Genomic DNA, 20,576 nt, shown 5'->3' with positions numbered 1-20,576 from the left:
TTTGAGGGTGACAAATGGGCAGAAAGCCCTTAGCCATTGGACAACAGGGGTAGGAAGTAAGAGGCTTCAAGGGAGTGAAGAGAGGGATTGTGCAGGAAGAAGTACAGCGAGAAAACGATAGCCTACAAGTGGAGGGGAAGGGTTGGGAGAAGTCTGCGACTAGTGTGATGGGTTGAGTTGTGAAAATAACAAGGGCAAGGCTATGAATGGGCAGGAGGGCCACAGTGGGGTGAAGGAGAATGCTATGAGGGGTCGGTGAAGAAAGGAGGTTGAAAATGCAGGCAGGTAAGTGTGCAAGGCTATTGCCTGAGTAAAAGGGAAGGCATGGGGCAAGTAGGTGAGGCTGGAAGGGTGAGAAGGGGAGGCAGGGAGGGAGAAGAGTTTTAAACTAATCAACAAAGGAATACTCAGCTAACTAAGAAACAAGCAAAAATGAAATTTGAAATCAATTCTGGCAAATGTATGTGGATTCTCTCATTTAAATGCCCATACGTTCAGCTGCCACTATATGGGCATGAATGTAATGGATGCTATTGCAATAAAAACTTGTCAATTAAGTCAGAGTTTGGGATCTGAGAGGATATAAAAAAGGGTAGAACTGTAGTAACTAGTTATATATTCCAGCTTTGTGCACATGCAATGGAAACGCATTAGTTGTGACATCAGTCTGTAGAAGTGCTTTTAGGATGATAGCTTTGTGTGTGTCAGTTACTTTGATATAAAAAAAACTTTCGCTGCCAACTTATGCCTGTTGTCTTTTGCCTATTTTAATATGGCAATGTCTAGCAAATCAATAATTTTCTTGTGCATCGGTACTTCATGTTTAATACAGAACTCATATTGAGAATATCGATGAATTCTTCTCTCTCTGCTTCGGTGCAAGTTGATATCCACAAATATAAAAATGTACTGCTACTCAGCAACTGCATCATCAAATGCATTTGTTAATAAGAATGAAAAAAGGACACTTGAATACTAAAAAGTAGCCCCCAAAATTTAAAAAGCAGCCCTCGAGAAAATCTCAAAAAGAAGTTTCCTGATATAGACCTGCCATTCTCCCCTAATGGTCAATTTCCCTATCTCATGAACCTTTAGTGAAGTCAAGGCAAGTAGGTCCTTCTTGAGGTAACTAGTTTTAAGCCACACATTCTGTTCCAGGTATGATCTCACTAAAACTCTCCATAATTGCAAGAAGAATTTTTCATGTACAAGCACTGTAATAAAGACTAACACTAATGTTTTCATATTTGCTGTCTAATCAGTATTCAACCCTGAATACTGACAAAGGAGGGGATTCCTCTGGAGACTGCAGCCATGGGGCGGCACGGTGGCATAGGGCGGCACACTGGTTAGCACTGCTGCCTCACAGTGCCAGAGACCAGTTCAATTCCCGCCTCAGGCGACTATCTGTGTAGAGTTTACACGTTCTCCTCGTGTCTGCGAAGGTTTCCTCTGGGTGCTCCGGTTTCCTCCCACAGTCCAAAGATGCGCAGGTTAGGTGAATTGGCCATGCTAAATTGCCTGTAGTGTTAGGTAAGGGGTAAATGTAGGGGTATGGGTGGCTTGCGCTTCAGCGGGTCGGTGTGGACTTGTTGGGCCGAAGAACCTGTTTCCACACTGTAATGTAATCTAATCAAAGCCAAGTCCAAGTCCACAGCACAATGAGTGGCTCAGCTATACATGGACGGAAGAGAAATGTTAAGACAGCAATATTGATGGGGGCTGAAGAGAGGGCTCTGGATTTATGTGACATTAGAATAAGTTCTGTGGAAACTCAAAATCCCGACAGGGTGGAAGCAGGCCAATAAGCCCATCAAGTCCACACTTGCCCTCCGAAGAGTATCCTTGGCACTGTGAGGCAGCAAAGCTAACGATTGAACCACCCCAAAGGAGAGGCTGGATAAGCTGGGGCTTTTTTTCGCTGAAGCGTAGGAAGCTGAGGAGTGACTTGATAGAGGTTTTAAAATTATGAGGGGCATAGATAAGGTGAATCGCCAGGGTAGGGCAATCCAAGACTAGAGGGCACAGGTTTAAGGGGAGAAAGGAAAGATTTAAAAGGGACCTGAGGGACAACGTTTTCACACAGTGGTGCATATATGGAATGAGCTGCCAGAGAAAGTGGTAGAGGCGGGCATAGTTGCAACATTTAAAAGGCATTTGGACAGGTACATGAATTGGAAAGGTTTAGAGGGATATGGGGCAAATGCAGGCAAACAAGATGAGTTCAGTTTAGGAAATTTGGTCGGCATGATGAGTTCGGTCAAAGGGCCTGTTTCGATGCTGTTAGAATCTATGACTGACTCTAATAAAGGAGACTAAGGGTCACTGGACTTGAAATGTTAATTTTGATTCTCTCTCCCCAGATGCTACCGGACCTGCTGAGTTTGTCCAGCATTTTCTGTTTGTGAATCAAGGGGAATTGTTACGGTAAGGCCATATCTGAGCAAACTAAATGACTTAATCATGACTTTATATGGCTTAACCAGTTCTGTTCGTGGTCAATGGTACCCCCAGGATGTGATTTAGCAACTGTAATGTCAAAATTATAAAAATTTACAGCACATATCTAGAGCATTAGCATAACTCTTCAGTAATACTACCAGAATGTTGTCAGTGCCTTTGGAAAATCCAGTACCTTTAGCCAATCCTTGATGCAGGTGGAACGAGTTGAACTGGCTAAAGACTGACAACTGTGATGCTGTGGACCCCAGAAGGAGGTCAAGATGGATCATCCAATCAGCACTTTTGGCAATGATAACTGTAAATGCAACTGCCTTATCTTCTGTACTGGGCTCTCCATCAATGTGACTGGGAATATTTGGGGAATTGCCTCCACCTATTAGTTGTTTTCTTATCCACCGATATTCACAATGTTGATGCGTGAGGACTGCAGAGCTTAGATCTGATTTGCTGTTTGTGGCATCTCTTAACTGTATCACTTGCTCCTTCTACTGTTTGGCACACCGTGGTCCTGTGTTCTAGCTTTTCTAGGTTGACGCTATGAGGCGATTTTTATGTCTGCCTGGTCCTAGTCTGAGCGTGCTCTCCTGTACTCCTCATTCAAGCAAGACTGATCTCCCAGGTTGACAGCAATGGTAGAGCTGGGAATGTGGGGGGCCGTGAGGTTATAGTTTGTGATTCAATACAATTCTGCTGATGGCCCATAGCACCTTATGAATGGTCAGTTCTAAGTTGCCAGATCTATTTGAAATTTGTCTCATTTAGCACTGTGCCACACACAGACCAGGCAATGTTATCTGATTAGATTTCTCAAAAGTGTGGACACAGATTCAATGAGCTAAATGACCTTAAACCTATGCCCTCTAGTTTTGGACTCCCCTACCCTTAGGAATGAAACCTTGTCGATTTGTCATGCCCCTCATGATTTTATTAACCCCTAAGGTCACCCCGCAGCTGCCTACGCTCCAGGGAAAACAGCCCAGTCTATTCAGCCTCTCCCTCTGGCTCAAACCCTCTAACCCTAGCAACATTCTTGTAAATCGTTTCTGAAACTTTTCATGTTTCCCAACATTCTTCCTACAGCAGAGAGACCAGTACTGCATGCAGTATTCCAATAGTGGCCTAACCAATGTCTTGTAAAACCTCAATATAACCTCCCAACTCCCATACTCAATGTACTGACTAATAAAGGCAAACATACTTGTTTAAATCCTAATGAAGGGCTGATGCCCGAAACGCTGACTCTCTTGCTCTTTGAATGCTGCCTGACCTGTTGTACTTTTCCAGAGCCACACTTTTCAACTCTTGGCTCTCCAGCATTTGCAGTCCTCGCTTTATCCTAGTGTTTAAGTCCTGCCCTGACTTGCCTTTCCAAAATACAGCACTTCAAATTTATCAAAATTAAACTCCATCTACCACACCTCGGCCCATTGGCTTATCTGATCAAGATCCCATTGTACTCCAAGGTAACCTTCTTCACTGTCCACTACACCTCCAAACTTGCTAACCATATCTCCTATGTTCACATCCATATCATTTATATAAATGACAAAAAGCAGTGGATCCAGCAATGATCCTTGTGGCGCACTGATGGTCACAGGCCTCCAGTCTGAAAAGCAACCCTCTACCAATACGCTCTATGGAAACACAACCTGGAAGTTCTTCTCCAATGCACCTCCTGTCCTAATTTGGAATTATATCTTCTTTCTTGCAGTATGGCTGAGTCAAAAACCTTAAATTCCTTCCCTGACAGCAATGTGGATGCACTTACAGCATAAGGAAAGCAGTAGTTCAAAAAGGCAGCTCCACCCTTCTCAATGGCAATTAGGAATAGACCATAAATGTTGGCCCAGCCAGTGAAGCCTGCATTTCATGAATGAATAAAAAATACTGTTCTGGTGCTCCAGAATATTAGGCATATTAGGGTTTATTGCTGCACCACACTATTTCCCATTCATTCAGATCAGCAAGTCACAAAACACTTATGTATTAATTCCATATTTTAATAATGCTGTTATCATGAATTCTATTTATTCAACTAACTTTACCTTTCTGTATCGGTCAAACGCAGTGAACTGAATAGCACCGTAAGGAAAGATCCTGACCATCATTGCTCCGTTACCTTTATACAGGCCAAGGAAGCCTTCTTTCTTTGGGACAGCACGCAGAGTAGAAAACACTCCTGTAAGAAAGATCCCAGTCACAAACTGATCTCCAAACAATGAACTTTTAATTACAAAATTTGATTCAGATTACAAGCATTTCTTAAACTGGATAATTTATTAGCATATGTGCAACACCATCACTAGTGGAAGATTGTATTCATAACGTGAGAAATTTACAATGATAGTTTGCATCAAAAATGTAAAGACAGAAATTTAGGCAGTGAATACACAAATAGCTTTAAAATGCATGAATTTGTGTGTTTCCTGGTCTAAATAGCTCCTGTTATTTAACTCTGCTTCACCTGCCAACTACACTGGTTTCAATACCCTTTGAGCAGTGACATCAATATATACCAGTGAATTATTTAGAAAGCATACCTCTATATGAACATTCTGACAAACTTGGCTTAAGGTTTTTTTTTCTCCCACATTACTTTAATAACTTGGGCCCACTGGTTAAAATCTATCAATGTCAAAGTAGGAATTAGTCATTCTAGCACCTGATTTTCAAGCAGAAAATATGAACAGGGAGGAATAAAATGAACTGATTTCTTTTGAGCTGCAGCCTGTAACACATATGTGATATAATATCAAAAGTTTACAAGGGCCCTACAATGTGCTAATACATCCTAACACCTCTTGGACAGCAGCAGCCAGTGAGCAAACCAATAGTGGGCAATTCAACCACACGTTTTTTTTTGGAACCAGTGCACCCCACAGTAATGACATTACAGCATTTTGGATGCACCCACACCAAACAGACTGCAGCAGCTCAGAAGGCAGGTCATCCACCACCTTCTCAAGGGCAACAAGGGACAGGCAATAAAAACTGGCCCAGTCAGCAACACCCATATGCTCTGAATGAATAAAACACAAATTAGACCCTGTTCCAGTTCACCTATTCTCTACCACACGCTTGGCCACTGTACGGCAATTGGTTCTCTAACCATGCTGGAAAATTAACCCTGTGTCCTACAAGGTAATAGGTGATCACCTCGCCTCAACACAGCAGAGTAAACCCAGCCACACACCCATCCCCAATAAAATCAGCCCATCCACTGGTAAATACTATTATGCAGGGAAACCATGCCTTCCAATGAGGAAAATACATCCCTTCCTGCAGGAGGAAAAGTATCCATCTCCCAGGACGTTTCTCCGCCTACAGCATAACCAATGCCCACTGCAAAATGCTTTAATGACCTCAGCACACTTCAATGGGGGAGGAAGACAGTTGGGCGAAAAAGGTGCCATGGATCTTGGCTGGGGTTCAGGAGGGAGTTACAGTAATTCAAGTCAGAGGGAGCAATCGGAGTCATGGGAAATGATCACACTCAAGAGTCAGCGACAGACCTCAGTTTCAGTGGAAGTGACAAGGTTCAGATCAAGTGACTGTGATCAGGTTTGGGTCTGGCAGGAATGACAGGGCTCAATGGCTCCAGGCCAAACAATACCATGACTTATAAAAATGGAGGTTTTCGAATCCCTTTTTGGCTTCATCTCTTCCCTTTGTCTGTAACCTTCTCTGCCCCCATAACCCTCTGTGTACTCCTCAAATTCTGGCCTCTGGTGCCTGACCAATTTTAAGTGCCCTACGTTTGTTAACTGTGCTTGCAGCTGCAATAGCCCCAAGTTCTGGATTCCCCTTCTTAAATCTCTTCACCTCTCTATCGCTGCTTAAAAGCTACCATATTGCAGAAGTTTTTGACTATCTGTCCTATCTTTTTATTTAGCTTAGTATCTAAGTTCACTTCATAACACTCCCATCAAGTACCTTGGTGCATGACAGTTTTATTTAAATACAAGTTGTTATTGATAAACTGACCCTGGAGTCCATTCAGTGACTGACATTTCTTGTGTTTGACATATATGTCCTGTATTTTCAATATATTTAGTGACAACATTCTTTATATTTCTCATATCGTCACTGGAATCTATCATTGGGTGACATTCCCTATACAGAAGACCATTCACTAAGTGAAATCCTTTTCTCACATCCCACAGCCCTGCCTAACAGCAAATGTGTGTGTCCATGTCCAAGGCGTATTTTACTAATCTTTTGTAATGATATCTGCAATGCAATCAGACATTCTTCTGTCAGAACCACTTACCCTCCTTCCTTTTAAACTACTCTGCCCTCCCTAACAGCATTGTGATGAATATTTTAAACTTTCATTCTCGTCCATTTTGTGCTGAGTCGTGTTGCTTTCAAATCTCGATCTTCTCAAATAGCAAAAGCAATTTTTAATATCTAGTATAAAGGGACCTGTTCACAGAGCAGCTACCCAAAATTTGCAGCCCATGGTCAAAACATTGAATGTTCCCATGATGCCTCACTGCTGGGAAGGAGATGGGAAATCAGTTTTTATTGGCCTTAATATATTAGTTCAAAGAACCTTAGAATCCCTACAGTGTGAAAACAGACCATTTGGCCCAACATGTCCACACCAACCACACCCAGACCCATTCCCCTACCCTATAACCCTACATTCCCCATGACCTAACTTATACATTCCTGAACACTATGGGTAATTTAGCATGGCCAATTCACCTAACTTGCACATCTTTGGACTGTGGGAGGAAACCCACACAGACATGGGGAGAATGCGCAAACTCCACACAGACAGTTGCCCAAAGATGAAATTGAACCTGAGTCCCTGGAGCTGTGAGGCAACAGTGCTAACGACTGAGCCATGTTCAAAATGTTCTTGATGGTTTTTCGAATGACTTCCAATGGTGCCTTTAATGATCTCGGATTAGACTGCTCAAGCCTTGAGAAAGAAATTAAACACTTACCTAAATCTTGTAACCAAGGTCCAACAATCAGCACAGGACCTATCTTGCATTTTAAGAAGGCTTCCACCAGAACCATGCAGCAATGTCATTTATTCATTTATAACATCTCCAAAAAATGACGAGGTGGATCTTGGCCGTCAATGGGACAGTCCAGGAGCTCCCTTACATTTTCCAGCTCCTCCTATTCTACACTGTCTAAAGGCATGCCTAGCACAAAGGAAGATGGTAGTAGTTTTTGGAAGCCATTCATCTCAACCCCAGACAGGAGCCCCCAACCAACCCCGGTTGCTCGTCAAGACCTTCCCTGCATCATGAAGATCAGAATATGTGCAGGCAGAGGGGATTAGTTTAGAATGACATCATGGACAGGACGGACATGGTGAGCCAAAGGGCCTGTTCTGTGCTGCACTGTTCTATGTTCCAGATGAACAGCTGAGGATGCCTGCAAATCATCCATTTCATTTGTAATCTCTCAGACTCTAAATCTGTCTGTGTCCCACATTCAGGCTTGAGTTGATAAATTGGAAGTACACCCCACACTTGAAAGGCAATTACCATCTCAAATAAGTGAGATTCTAAGAACTTCCCCATGACCTTCCATGCCATACTATCACCTAACTACCTAAAACAACCATCCTGGTGGGGTTGGACAGTGGTCACCACTGACCAGAAACTGAGGCGGACCAGTCATATAAATTGCAATGAGATACAATGCATACACCAGGGATGAGAATTTTTTTTAAAGGATGGATGCATTGTCACACAAAGCAGCATAGATACTGCAGATGAATGATCAGAAAATTCTCACACTTAGGATGAACTGCAGTGACATGCGTATACTTTCAAGCTAGTTCAATTGAGTGAAGTTGCAAAACTACTGAGAGGTGAATTTCTCAAGTCTGAATCTAACAGCCATCTGACCTGGCCACGAGGTTGTCTTTCCAACTGCTGTAAAGGGGAACAGGATATGAACCAGAGAAAAGTATTAGTAATGGGGCGGGGAGGGGGAATATGTGTGTGTTCATGTGTTCGGGGGCTGGGTCTAGAAATATTGAGTACAGTTTGGTTGCCAAATTTAAATGAGGATGGAAGTGTGTTGGAATGAACAGGTTATCTTAGGAGGATAAGTTGGACAGACTAGGCTAGCTTCCACTGAGAACAGTAGTAGGTGACTTCATTAAAGTGTACAAGATCCTGAGTGGACTTGACAAGCTGGACATGAAAAGGTTGAGAGGGGCATGGATAGGATAAATAGACAAAAACTTTTTTCCTTGGGTGGGGGAGTCCAGAACTAGAGGGCATAGGTTTAGGGTGAGAGGGGAAAGAAATAAGAGAGGCCTAAGGGGCAACTTTTTCACACAGTGGGTAATATGTGTATGGAATGAGCTGCCAAAGGAAATGGAGGCAACTATTACAACTGCAACATTTAAAAGGCATCTGGATGGGTATATGAATAGAAAGGGTTTGGAGGAATATGGGCCGGGTGCTGGCAGGTGGGACTAGGTTGGGTTGGGATATCTGGCAGGTGGGACTAGGTTGGGTTGGGATATCTGGTCGGCATGGATGGGTCGGACCAAAAGGTCCGTTTCTGTGCTGCACATCTCTACGACTCTATGACTCTTGTGGGTGAATCCAGAGGTGGGGGCACTGTTTAAAAACTAGGATTCGTCCTTTTAGGAGAGAAGGGAAAAATGTTCTCCCTAAGAGGGTTGGGCAACAATAGGATACTGCCTAAGAAGATGGTGGAGATGGATCACAGAATAATGAATAATACAGAGGTGGACAGACTCTTGTTAGGCAAGGGAATTAAAGATTGTTGAGGGAAAATGGAAATGTTGAGTTCGAAACACAAACATATCAGCGAGATCTTGCTGAATGCCTGAGCAGGCACATGGCACCAAATGATCCAAATCTGTCCCCTGTTTGTATGTTTGTAGGTAAGCAAAAACGTGAAGTTGAGGTTATAATCATATCAGCCATGATCCTTTTAAATACTGCAGCAGGCTTGTAAGATCAAATATTAAATTCCTGCTAACTTGCATATTTGTTTGACCTTACTGAATGCCAAAACAGACATAAAGGGCTGAATGGTCTACTTTTGTAAATATAATCCAAATTCTCACCATCCCAAAATAAACTACTCCTCTAATTAACAACACTCCACATAGATGATGAGATACCATCCACCCATTCAAATGCTAAATACCTATTACCCATGCATTTTCACTGATTCACTCCTCTCACCTCTCCACCCAGCTTGCCCAGGTTTTTGGTATTACTTGGATCTGCTTGACAGCCCAGCTGAGGTCTTTCATCCCCCAAGAGAGAAAATGCTGGAAAATCTCAGCAGGTCTGGCAGCATCAGTAAGGAGAGAAAGAGCTGATGTTTCGAGTCTAACTGACCCTTTGTCAAAACTTTGGCCAAGATCAGGAAAAAGCAAGGGTTGTTGCAATGACATGTGGGAAAATTCACTACAAACCTTCTTCAAGCATAGAAAACACCACTAACAATTACTGTTTCCTATCTTTCAGCTAAGTTCAGATTCATCTTGCTACTATCCCTTTCATTCCATGATCTGTAACTTTCCCCACAAATCGGTTGTATGGCATAAACATCTTTTGGAAGTCCATGTACATCACTGCCTTCATCAACCCTCTCCATTACCTCTTTTAAAAAATCCAAACAAGTTGTTCAGACACAATGTTTCCTTAAAGTGTCTATGTTCACTCTTCTGAATCAATCCATGTTTCCATCTAATTATTAATTCTATTCTAAATTCATTGTTTCTAGAAATTTCCCCTGCACTGACTATAATTGTTGGGCCCATCTTTACAACATTTTGAAACATTCCAGGGAAGTCTGAAAGGTAATTGCCAATGCCTCTGCAATTTCTACTCTCACTGCTTTTAATATCCTTGGACCCATCTCATCCAGTCTCACATTACTTTAGCAATTTTAAGTACAGACAGCTTTCCAATACCTCATCCTCATTGATATTAAACTATTCTAGTGACTGTGTTTCCTCTTGTCACTGTACCCATGGCCAGGGCAGAATCTGCCAGTCGTAAAGACAGATGAAAAGTAATAACTTAACACCTCAACCATGTGACTTGCCTCGAAATATAAATCTCGTTTTTGGTCCCAAATTGGCCCTACTCCTCCTCTTTTTTTAGATTAGATTCCCTGCAGTGTGGAAACAGGCCCTTTGGCCCAACAAGTCCACACCGACCCTCCGAAGAGTAACCCACGCAGACCCATTTCCCTCTGACTAATGCACCTAACACTACAGGCAATTTAGCACGGCCAATTCACCTGACCTGCACATCTTTGGACTGTGGGAGGAAACCGGAGCCGGAGAATGCTGGAATCGAACCTGGGACCCTGGTGCTGTGAGACAGCAGTGCTATCCACTGAGCCACCGTGCTGCCCTTTGTCTATTGAGGTGCTTACAGAAATGTTTTGATTTCCTTCTGTGTTAGCTCCCAGTCATTCTTTATAATCTCTTTGCTTTTGATATTTGATTTTTCACTTTCTTTCTGAACATTCTGTTTTCAGTTTGGTTTTCAACTATATTCACTACCTGACACATTTTCTTCTTGAATTTTTATTTCCTATGGCATCCAGGGAATTTGAGGTTTGTTTATCCAGCCTTTCCCTTTTAACAGAATACATCTGAACTGCAGCCAAACCTCCTTCTCTTTGAAGGTAGCCTATTGTTCAGCTATTGTTATTCCTGCTAACCTTTGATTCCAATTAATCCAGTTCAACTGTTTCTGCCTCATTGAAGTCTGCTCTCTGTCAGAAGAAAGTGAGGACTGCAAATGTTGGAGATCAGAGTCGAGAGTGTGTTGCTGGGAAAGCACAGCATTCCTGATGAAGAGATTTTGCCCTAAACGTCGATTCTCCTGCTCCTCGGATGCTGCCTGACTTGCTGTGCTTTCCCAGCAATACACTCGGAACTCTGCTGTCAGTTGATTAAACATCTTGGTTTAACCTCTCCTCACTGACAATTCAAGGATTATTTTGAGAATTCCTGTTCTATCCTGCCTCTCCTAGTTTTGTCTACCCTTCAATAGAAACATACACTACAGTAAGGTAGCTTAACCTACTGTGGCTGTTTCAGCTCTCTGAAAGAGCTACCAATTTTTTTGATGGTTCCATTACATTACCCATTTTCCATATTAAGAAATTATCCAATTCACTTCTGAAAGTTACTATTAAATCTACTTCTACTTCCTGTCAGCAGTGTATTACAGAGCATAATAAGAGAGGAACAGGTCAGTAGAAAATATCTCATCTTTACCTGGTTTTTCTGAAACTGGTCATGAATCTGCATTATCAAGATTGGGGGCAGATGTTCGCAGGCTGGAAAATTGGAAGCCTTCAGAAATGAGATAACAAGAATCCAGAGAAAGTATATTCCTGTTATGGTGAAAGGGAAGGCTGGAAGGTATAGGAAATGCTGGATGACTAAAGAAATTGAGGGTTAGGTTAATAAAAAGGAAGCATATATCAGGAATAGACAGGATAGATTGAGTGAATCCTTAGAAAAGAGTATAAAGGCAGTAGGAATATACTTAAGAGGGAAATCAAGACGGCAAAAAGGGGACATGAAATAGCTTTAGGGAATATAATTAATGAGAATCCAAAGGGTTTTTACAAATACATTAAGGACAAAAGGGTAACTAGGGAGAGAATAGGGCCCCTCAAAGATCAACTAGGAGAAAGTGAGGACTGCAGATGCTGGGGATCAGAGCTTAAAAATGTGTTGCTGGAAAAGCGCAGCAGGTCAGGCAGCATCAAAGGAGAAGGAGAATCGACGTTTCAGGCATAAGCCCGTCTTCAGAGAAATGATTCCTGAAGAAGGGCTTATACCCGAAACGTCAATTCTCCTTCTCCTTTGATGCTGCCTGACCTGCTGCGCTTTTCCAGCAACACATTTTTAAGCCCCTCAAAGATCAGTAAGGCAGCCTTTGTGTGGAGCCGCAGAAAACGGGGGAGATACTAAACGAGTATTTTGCATTAGTGTTTACTGTGGAAAAGGACATGGAAGATATAGAATGTAGGGAAATAGGCATCTTGAAAAATGCCCATATTACAGAGGATGAAGTGCTGGATGTCATGAAATGCAAGAAGGTGGATAAATCCCCAGGACCTGATTAGGTGTACTCTGTGGGGAGCTAGAGAAATGATTGCTGGGCCTCTTGCTGAGATATTTGTATCATCGATAGTCACAGGTGAGGTGCCAGAAGACTGGAGGTTGGCAAACGTGGTGCCACTGTTTCAGAAGGATGGTAAGGACAAGCCAGGGAACTATAGACTAGTAAGCCTGATGTAGTGGTGGGCAAGTTGTTGGAGGGAATCCTGAGGGACAGGACGTACATGTATTTGGAAAGGCAAGGACTGATTAGGGATAGTCAACATGTCTTTGTTCATGGGAAATCATGTCTCACAAATTTGATTGAGTTTTTTTAAGTATCAAAGAGGATTGATGAGGGCAGAGCAGTAGATGTGATCTATATGGACTTCAGTAAGGCATTTGTCAAGGTTCCCCATGGGAGACTGGTTAGCAAGGTTAGATCTCATGGAATGCAGGGAGAACTAGCCATTTGGATATAGAACTGGCTCAAAGGTAGAAGACAGAGGGTGGTGGTAGTCACAGGCCTCCAGTCTGTTTTTCAGACTGGAGGCCTGTGACCAGTGGAGTGCCACAAGGATTGGTGCTGGGTCCACTACTTTTCATCATTTACATAAAGTGATTTGGATGTGAGCATAAGGGATATAGTTAGCAAGTTTGCAGATGACACCAAAATTGGAGGTGTGGTGGACTGCGAAGAAGGTTTCCTCAGATTACAACGGGATCTTGGTCAGATGGGTCAATGGGCTGAGGAGTGGCAGATGGAGGTTAATTTAGAAAAATGTGAGGTGCTATATTTTGGGAAAGTAAATCTTAGCAGGACTTATATACTTAATGGTAAGGTCCTCGGGATTTGCTGAACAAAGAGATCTTGGAGTGCAGGTTCATAGCTCCTTGAAAGTGGAGTCGCAAGCAGATAGGATAGTGAAGAAGGCTTTTGGTATGCTTTCCTTTATTGGTCAGAGTACTGAGTACAGGAGCTGGGAGGTCATGTTGTGGCTGTACAGGACATTGGTTAGGCCACTGTTGGAATACTGCGTGCAATTCTGTTCTCCTTCCTATTGGAAAGATGTTGTGAAACTTGAAAGGGTTCAGAAAAGATTTACAAGGATGTTGCCAGGGTTGGAGGATTTGAACTATAGAGAGTTTGTGAGAAGATTTGTAGCTCGAGTGCTCGTTGTTGTTGTGGTTCTGTTCGCCGAGCTGGGAATTTGTGTTGCAGACGTTTCGCCCCCTGTCTAGGTGACATCCTCAGTGCTTGGGAGCCTCCTGTGAAGCACTTCTGTGATGTTTCCTCCAGCATTTATAGTGATTTGTATCTGCCGCTTCCGGTTGTCAGTTCCAGCTGTCCGCTGCAGTGGCCGGTATATTGGGTCCAGGTTGGACAGCTGGAACTGACAACCGGAAGCGGCAGATACAAATCACTATAAATGCCGGAGGAAACATCACAGAAGCGCTTCACAGGAGGCTCCCAAGCACTGAGGATGTCACCTAGACAGGGGACGAAACGTCTGCAACACAAATTCCCAGCTAGGCGAACAGAACCACAACTATAGGGAGAGGCTGAACAGGCTGGGACTGTTTTCCCTGGAGCGTTGGAGGCTGAGGGTAACCTTATAGAGGTTTACAAAATTATGAGGGGCATGGATAGGATAAATAGACAAAGTCTTTTCCCTGGGGTGGGGGAGTCCAGAACTAGACAGCATAGGTTTAGGGTGAGAGGGGAAAGATATAAAAGAGACCAAAGGGACAGCTTTTTCACAGGGAGGGTGGTACGTGTATGGAATGAGCTGCTAGAGGAAGTGGTGGAGGCTGGTACAATTGCAACATTTAAAAGGCATTTGGATGGGTATATGAATAGGAAGGGTTTGGAGGGATATGGGCCGGGTGCTGGCAGGTGGGACTAGATTGGGTTGGGATATCTGGTCGGCATGGACGGGTTGGACCGAAGGGTCTGTTCCATGCTGTACATTTCTATGACCAAGTTATAGTCCAACAGGTTTAGATGGAAACACTGTACAAGCTTTTGGAGCACTACTCCTTCATCAGGTAGCTAGTGGGACAGGATTATTTACTATAAATTCTGTCCTATGATCCTGCTCCACTAGCTACCTGATGAAGGAGCAGTGCTCAGAAAGCTTATACTTCCAATTAAGCCTGTTAGACTATAACCTGGTATTGTATGATTTTTAACTCAATCTCACAGGAGAGATTTATTTACCATGCTGGTAGTAAAATTATTACCTTTCATATTTCTGCATGGGCATAATTTATTTTTTCTTGATGCAGTGAACACTCTCACTATTGGTGAATTCGCAATACATTGATCCACTTCATATCAGACTTTCACTGCAATGTAAGTATTTAGAGCAAGTCACTGTTTCCTATGGTCAGGCTAGAACTGAGCTTCGTAATTGAGTTCTTATAATGAATTATGAACTCAATACTTCAGAATTCATTTGACTGAACACTCATGCTGATGGGATAACATGACGTCTTAAAGATAAAGATCCAATTCTGTGATTGTTACAGTTGATGTCTGTGTTCAAGTCATGAAATATGAGAAGGAAGTCCAACAGTGTCAAACTCCACTCACATTCCCTTCCCCCACCCTACTTTATCTTTTACTTCTAGTTCCCTCTGAATTCCAATATGATAGTTTTCCTTTGCCATTGTGCTACTTCATGCTCCACATTACCAAGCACTGACCACCAAATTAGTTCAAAGCAACAGAAGCAAATTAACTCCTGAGCGGAGGACTGGGGAATTGTGCAAGATGGAGAATTTTGCAGAAATTAGAACAAAAGGAAATAGATTAGAAATTGTCTGCAGGAATTACTCAGCTAGTTTATTTTTCTAAGGTACACATTTATATCGTAGTTGTTGCTTTAAGTGTGTGATTACTTTGTGCCGAGGCAGATCAGCTTGAGCAACACAGATATGTGGACAGTTTACAGAATAGTTCTAGATTGCTCCTACTGAGTGGTCCTTTTCTTATGGAGAAATACTAGCTATTATTTCCCATTCCAGACAAAGGTTGGACCTCATCCACTTGGAGAAAGTGAGGGCTGCAGGTGCTGGAGACGCTGGAGATCAGAGTCGAGTGTGTGGTGCTGGAAAAGCACAGCAGGTCAGGCAGCACCCGAGGAGCAGGCAAATCGACGTTTCAGGCATAAGCCCTTCATCAGAAATCCTTATGCCCGAAACGTCGATTTGCCTGCTACTCGGATGCTGCCTGACCTGCTATTCTTTACCAGCACCACACTCTCGACCCACATCCACTTGTATCACGTTCCCAAACAAAAGTATGCTATGTTAAGTACTCATTCAGACTCTATCTTTAATCTCAAATGGGTCACTTGCAACCTGACTAACATTGGTCCCAGTTTCTTTGAACACTGGCATGTTCCAATATCCAAATAAAAAAATTCCAGCAGACTGACAGATTCTCTTAATAATTACCAAGGTGTTTGTAATGCCGGTTGTGAGCTTGCAGTAAAATTTTCACTCGATCCAGAGGGGCAATTGTTGACTTTGCACAACATCCTGCAATACCTGCACAGAACATTTATGTAAATTAATTTTCAGTGGCAACAAAATGTTAATTTTCAACATTTTCATGTAACAAATAACTCCAATTACCATCCTAAATTTAATGTCATGGTTGAGATCAAATAGCACAGCAAATTCAACTGGCCAAGTGACCTAATTCTGCTCTTGTATCTATAGTAAGCTGTAATTCAGTATAGCATAATGACCCAAGTAAAACACAACAAAACAGGAGAAGAAATAAAGAAATAAGACCAGAAGAATGTAGGAGGGGAAGTAGGCTATTCAGCCCGTCAAGTCTGCTGCACCATTCAATGAAATCATGGATGATCAGATAATCCTCAACTCCAGTTTGCTGCCTTTTTCATATAGCCCTTAATTCCCTTACTGATTAAAAATCTTGTCTAGTTTTAGTAAGACCTCCCTATTTTTATACTCCATTCCCTTTGAAATAAAGACTTGCAGTCATTTGCCTTCGCCATTACCTGAAGTAAGGCGCTTTTTGTGATTCATGCACGTGGACCTACAAATTCCTTTGAACTACAGCTTTCTGTAGTCTTTCACCATTTAAGTAATATTCAGCTCTTCTATTCTTCCTGCCAAAGTGCATAACCTCACTTTCCCATATTATATTTCATCTGCCAAGTTTTACCTACGCTACTAACCTGTTTTTATCCCCTTGTAGACTCTTTGTGTCATCCTTACCCTTTGCCATTTCATTTATTTTTCTGTCATCTGCAAATTTGGCTGTAGTATATTCATTTTCTCATCCAAGACATTAAATAACTGTAAATAATTGTGGCCCCAGCATTTCTCATAACTGTACTCCACTAGTTACAGGCTACTATAGTAAAAATGCTCTCTTCATCCAAACCTTGTCTATGAGTTTGCTGATTCTCTATTCATGCGACTACACCAACACCATCTGCTCTTATCTTATTAAATGCCTTATGTGTGGTACCTTATCGAGAGCCTTTTAGAAAGCCAGATACATTACACCCTGTACCAAATCTTGTTTACAACCTCTTAAAAGAACTGTAATAAATTTGTCTGGATGATTTCCCCTTCATTGTTATGTATCTCTAAAATCATTCATGACAGACTCCAGCAATTCCCATTGGCAGATGTTAGGCCAACTGGCTTATAAGGGGAGGAGATTGCAGAGCCATTGGCCTTGATTTTTGTGTCCTCTTTGTCGACAGGAGTAGTGCCAGAGGACTGGAGGCTAGCAAACGTGGTTCCCTTGTTCAAGAAGGGGAGTAGGGATAATCCTAGTAACTATAGGCCAGTGAGTCTCACTTCTGTTGTGGGCAAAGTCTTAGAGAGAATTGTAAGGGATAGGATTTATGAACATTTGGATAGGAACAATGTGATCAAGGATAGTCAGCATGGTTTTGTGAAGGGCAGGTCGTGCCTCACAAACCTTATTGAATTCTTTGAGAAGGTGACTAAGGAGGTAGATGAGGGGAAAGCGGTAGATGTGGTATATATGGATTTTAGTAAGGCGTTTGATAAGGTCCCCCATGGTAGGCTACTGCAGAAAATACAGAGATATGGCATTGAGGGTGAATTGGAGGTTTGGATTAGGAATTGGCTCTCTGGAAGAAGACAGAGGATAGTAGTTGATGGCAAAGGTTCATCTTGGAGTGCCGTCACTAGCGGTGTTCCGCAAGGATCTGTTTTGGGACCATTGCTGTTCGTCATTTTTATAAATGACCTGGAGGAAGGGTTAGAAGGTTGGGTGAGCAAGTTTGCGGATGATACGAAAGTCGGAGGAGTTGTAGACAGTGAGGAAGGATATGGCAGGTTACAGCAGGATATAGAGAAGCTGCAGAGCTGGGCAGAAAGGTGGCAAATGGAGTTCAATGTAGCTAAGTGTGAAGTGATTCACTTTGGTAAGAGTAATAAAAAGATGGATTACTGGGCTAATGGTAGACTACTTGGTAGTGTGGAAGAGCAGAGGGATCTTGGTGTCCATGTACACAGATCTCTGAAAGTTGCCACCCAGGTAAATAGTGCAGTGAAGAAGGCATATGGCGTACTGGCTTTTATTGGTAGAGGAATTGAGTTCCGGAGTCCTGAGGTCATGCTGCAGTTAAATAAGACTCTGGTGCGGCCGCATCTGGAATATTGTGTGCAGTTTTGGTCGCCATACTATAGGAAGGATGTGGAGGCACTGGAACGGGTGCAGAGGAAGTTTACCAGGATGTTGCCTGGTATGGTAGGAAGATCCTATGAGGAAAGGCTGAGGCACTTGGGGTTGTTTTCATTGGAGAAAAGAAGGTTTAGGGGTGATTTGATAGAGGTGTACAAGATGATTAGGGGGTTAGATAGGGTTGACAGTGAGAACCTTTTTCCACGTATGGAGTCAGCTATTACAAGGGGGCATAGCTTTAAATTAAGGGGGTGTAGATATAGGACTGATGTTAGGGGTAGGTTCTTCACTCAGCGAGTTGTAAGTTCATGGAATGCCCTGCCAGTAGCAGTAGTGGACTCTCCCTCCTTATGGGTATTTAAGCGGGCATTGGATAGGTATATGGAGGATAGTGGGTTAGTGTAGGTTAGGTGGGCTTTGATCGGCGCAACATCGAGGGCCGAAGGGCCTGTACTGCGCTGTATTCTTCTATGTTCTATGTTCTATAATTACCCTACTCCTTTGTCTCCCTACATTTTTGAATAAGGGTACTTCAATAGAAATTTTCCACCAACTAAGGACTACTGGAAGATTACTACCAGTGCATCCACTATCTAGGTACCTATTTCCTTCAATAATCATTTAATTCAGCCCTTTAAATGTGTTCTGCCTTTCAACAAGATTATGATCATCCCCTTCAAATCTACTTTGCTGCAGTATCCCTAAACCCCTTTAGCATCTAAAATTCACTCACCTTTGTCTTGAATAAAGTCAATAACTGTGTGTCTACTGATTTCTTGGATAAAGGATTTTAGATTCACAATCCTTTGAGTTGAGAAATTTCTCATCTCAGGCTCTGGTGCTGTCCACTCAATCTGGGAACTATCTGACACTCTCAGTAATTACTTTCTCAAGCTCCTTATGAATACAATGTTTAAATCAGATCAGTGTTTACTTTACTAAATGCTATCTAACTTCAATATCGGCCAAATCCACTCAGTTTCACCTCACAGATAAACACATCATGCCGGAATCAGCCTAGTAAATCTTTGTTGCATTCCCTCAGAGGCAAATATATTATGCATTAGGTGAGGAGATCAAAACACAATAAGGTACTCTGGACATAACCTCACTAAAGTTCCAATATTAGAGGGCAATTTATTCACTGATAGCCCTCAAAATAAAGGTGAATAGCCTATTTGTTCTTGGAACTGCTTGCTGTGGCTGCATATTAATTCTCTGATTCGTGTATGACATCCACATTCTTTAAACGCCAAAACACCCCTGTTCCTTAACATGCAAAATGTTTTGCTTTTTTATTATCCTTCAGAAATCCACTTCTCACCTCATATTCTATCTGCCATGATCTTGCATGCTTGTTTAACTCATTATTTCTTTGCAGCCTTTTAGTGCCTCCGTGCAATTTACTTTCCCACGTCAGAGACCTTAAATACAAACACTCAGTCCGCTCCTCTGAGACACTGAGATAGATTGTAAATAACTGAGACCCAAACACTGATTCTTGCCCTTCCCTACTGGTGACAGCCGGCAAACACAAAAAGTACCTGTTTATTCCCTCTCTTGGTTGCCTCAGTTAATTAATCCTTAATCCATGAATCCTAATTTTACACAATAATTTCCAGCATGGCACCTTGTTGCACACCTTCCAAAGGTCCAAATACACAACATTAACTGGTTCCCCTTAACTGCTCTGTTAGTTGCAACCTCAAGCCCCACTTCACAAGTTGAGCACAAATTGCATTAAAAGAGGAAGTGTTTGAGAAACACAGCAGATCTAGCAGCATCTGCAAACAGGGAAAAAAACAATTGACGTTTTGAATCCAATATATCTCGTCTTCAGCTCAAACTGCATGGTTACACTTTCAGAAGTGCCAGCATCGGTTATGAAATAAACACCCCATTTACACAACCAACAATGGTGAAATTAAAGGAACTGAAGGATACAGGAAGCAAAAGAGGAACACAACATTAGAAGATGGGGAGGAAGTAGTTGCCAAGGGAATGATGCAGACAAAGAGAAAGCAATGTCTCTGCCTTTTCTAATGTTTATGTGAATTAAATGACATTTTATGCAATGTTAGAACATAGAACATTACAGCGCAGTACAGGTCCTTTGGCCCTTAATGTTGCGCCAACCTGTGAAATCAATCTGAAGCCCAGCTATCCTACACTATTCCATTTTCATCCATATAGAAACCCACTGACTCCCACAGCTACCTGGATTACACCTCTTCCCACCCTACCTCCTGCAAAAATGCCATCCCGTAGTTCCAATTCCTCTGCCGTATCTACTCCCAGGAGGACCAGTTCCACCAC

The 20,576-nt window shown here is 42.4% G+C and overlaps 1 protein-coding gene across 3 annotated transcripts in view; it reads right to left on the bottom strand.

Annotated features, from left to right (window-relative positions):
• Positions 1-20,576, bottom strand: part of slc25a16 (solute carrier family 25 member 16) — a 78,349-nt gene that overhangs the window by 33,345 nt on the left and 24,428 nt on the right. For 2 of the 3 annotated variants that reach the window (XM_072557997.1, XM_072557998.1), the window contains exons 3-4: positions 16,019-16,111; positions 4,509-4,642 (exon numbers count right to left, since the gene is read on the bottom strand). In XM_072557997.1, coding sequence (XP_072414098.1) covers positions 4,509-4,642; positions 16,019-16,111 — 227 coding nt within the window. The remainder of the gene's footprint in view (positions 1-4,508; positions 4,643-16,018; positions 16,112-20,576) is intronic. The other variant, XM_072557999.1, reaches the window with a different exon arrangement.

This window comes from Chiloscyllium punctatum, chromosome 38 (assembly GCF_047496795.1).
Source record: "Chiloscyllium punctatum isolate Juve2018m chromosome 38, sChiPun1.3, whole genome shotgun sequence".
NCBI classification, from domain to species: domain Eukaryota; kingdom Metazoa; phylum Chordata; class Chondrichthyes; order Orectolobiformes; family Hemiscylliidae; genus Chiloscyllium; species Chiloscyllium punctatum.
This window is presented reverse-complemented; position numbering and strand designations above follow the sequence as displayed.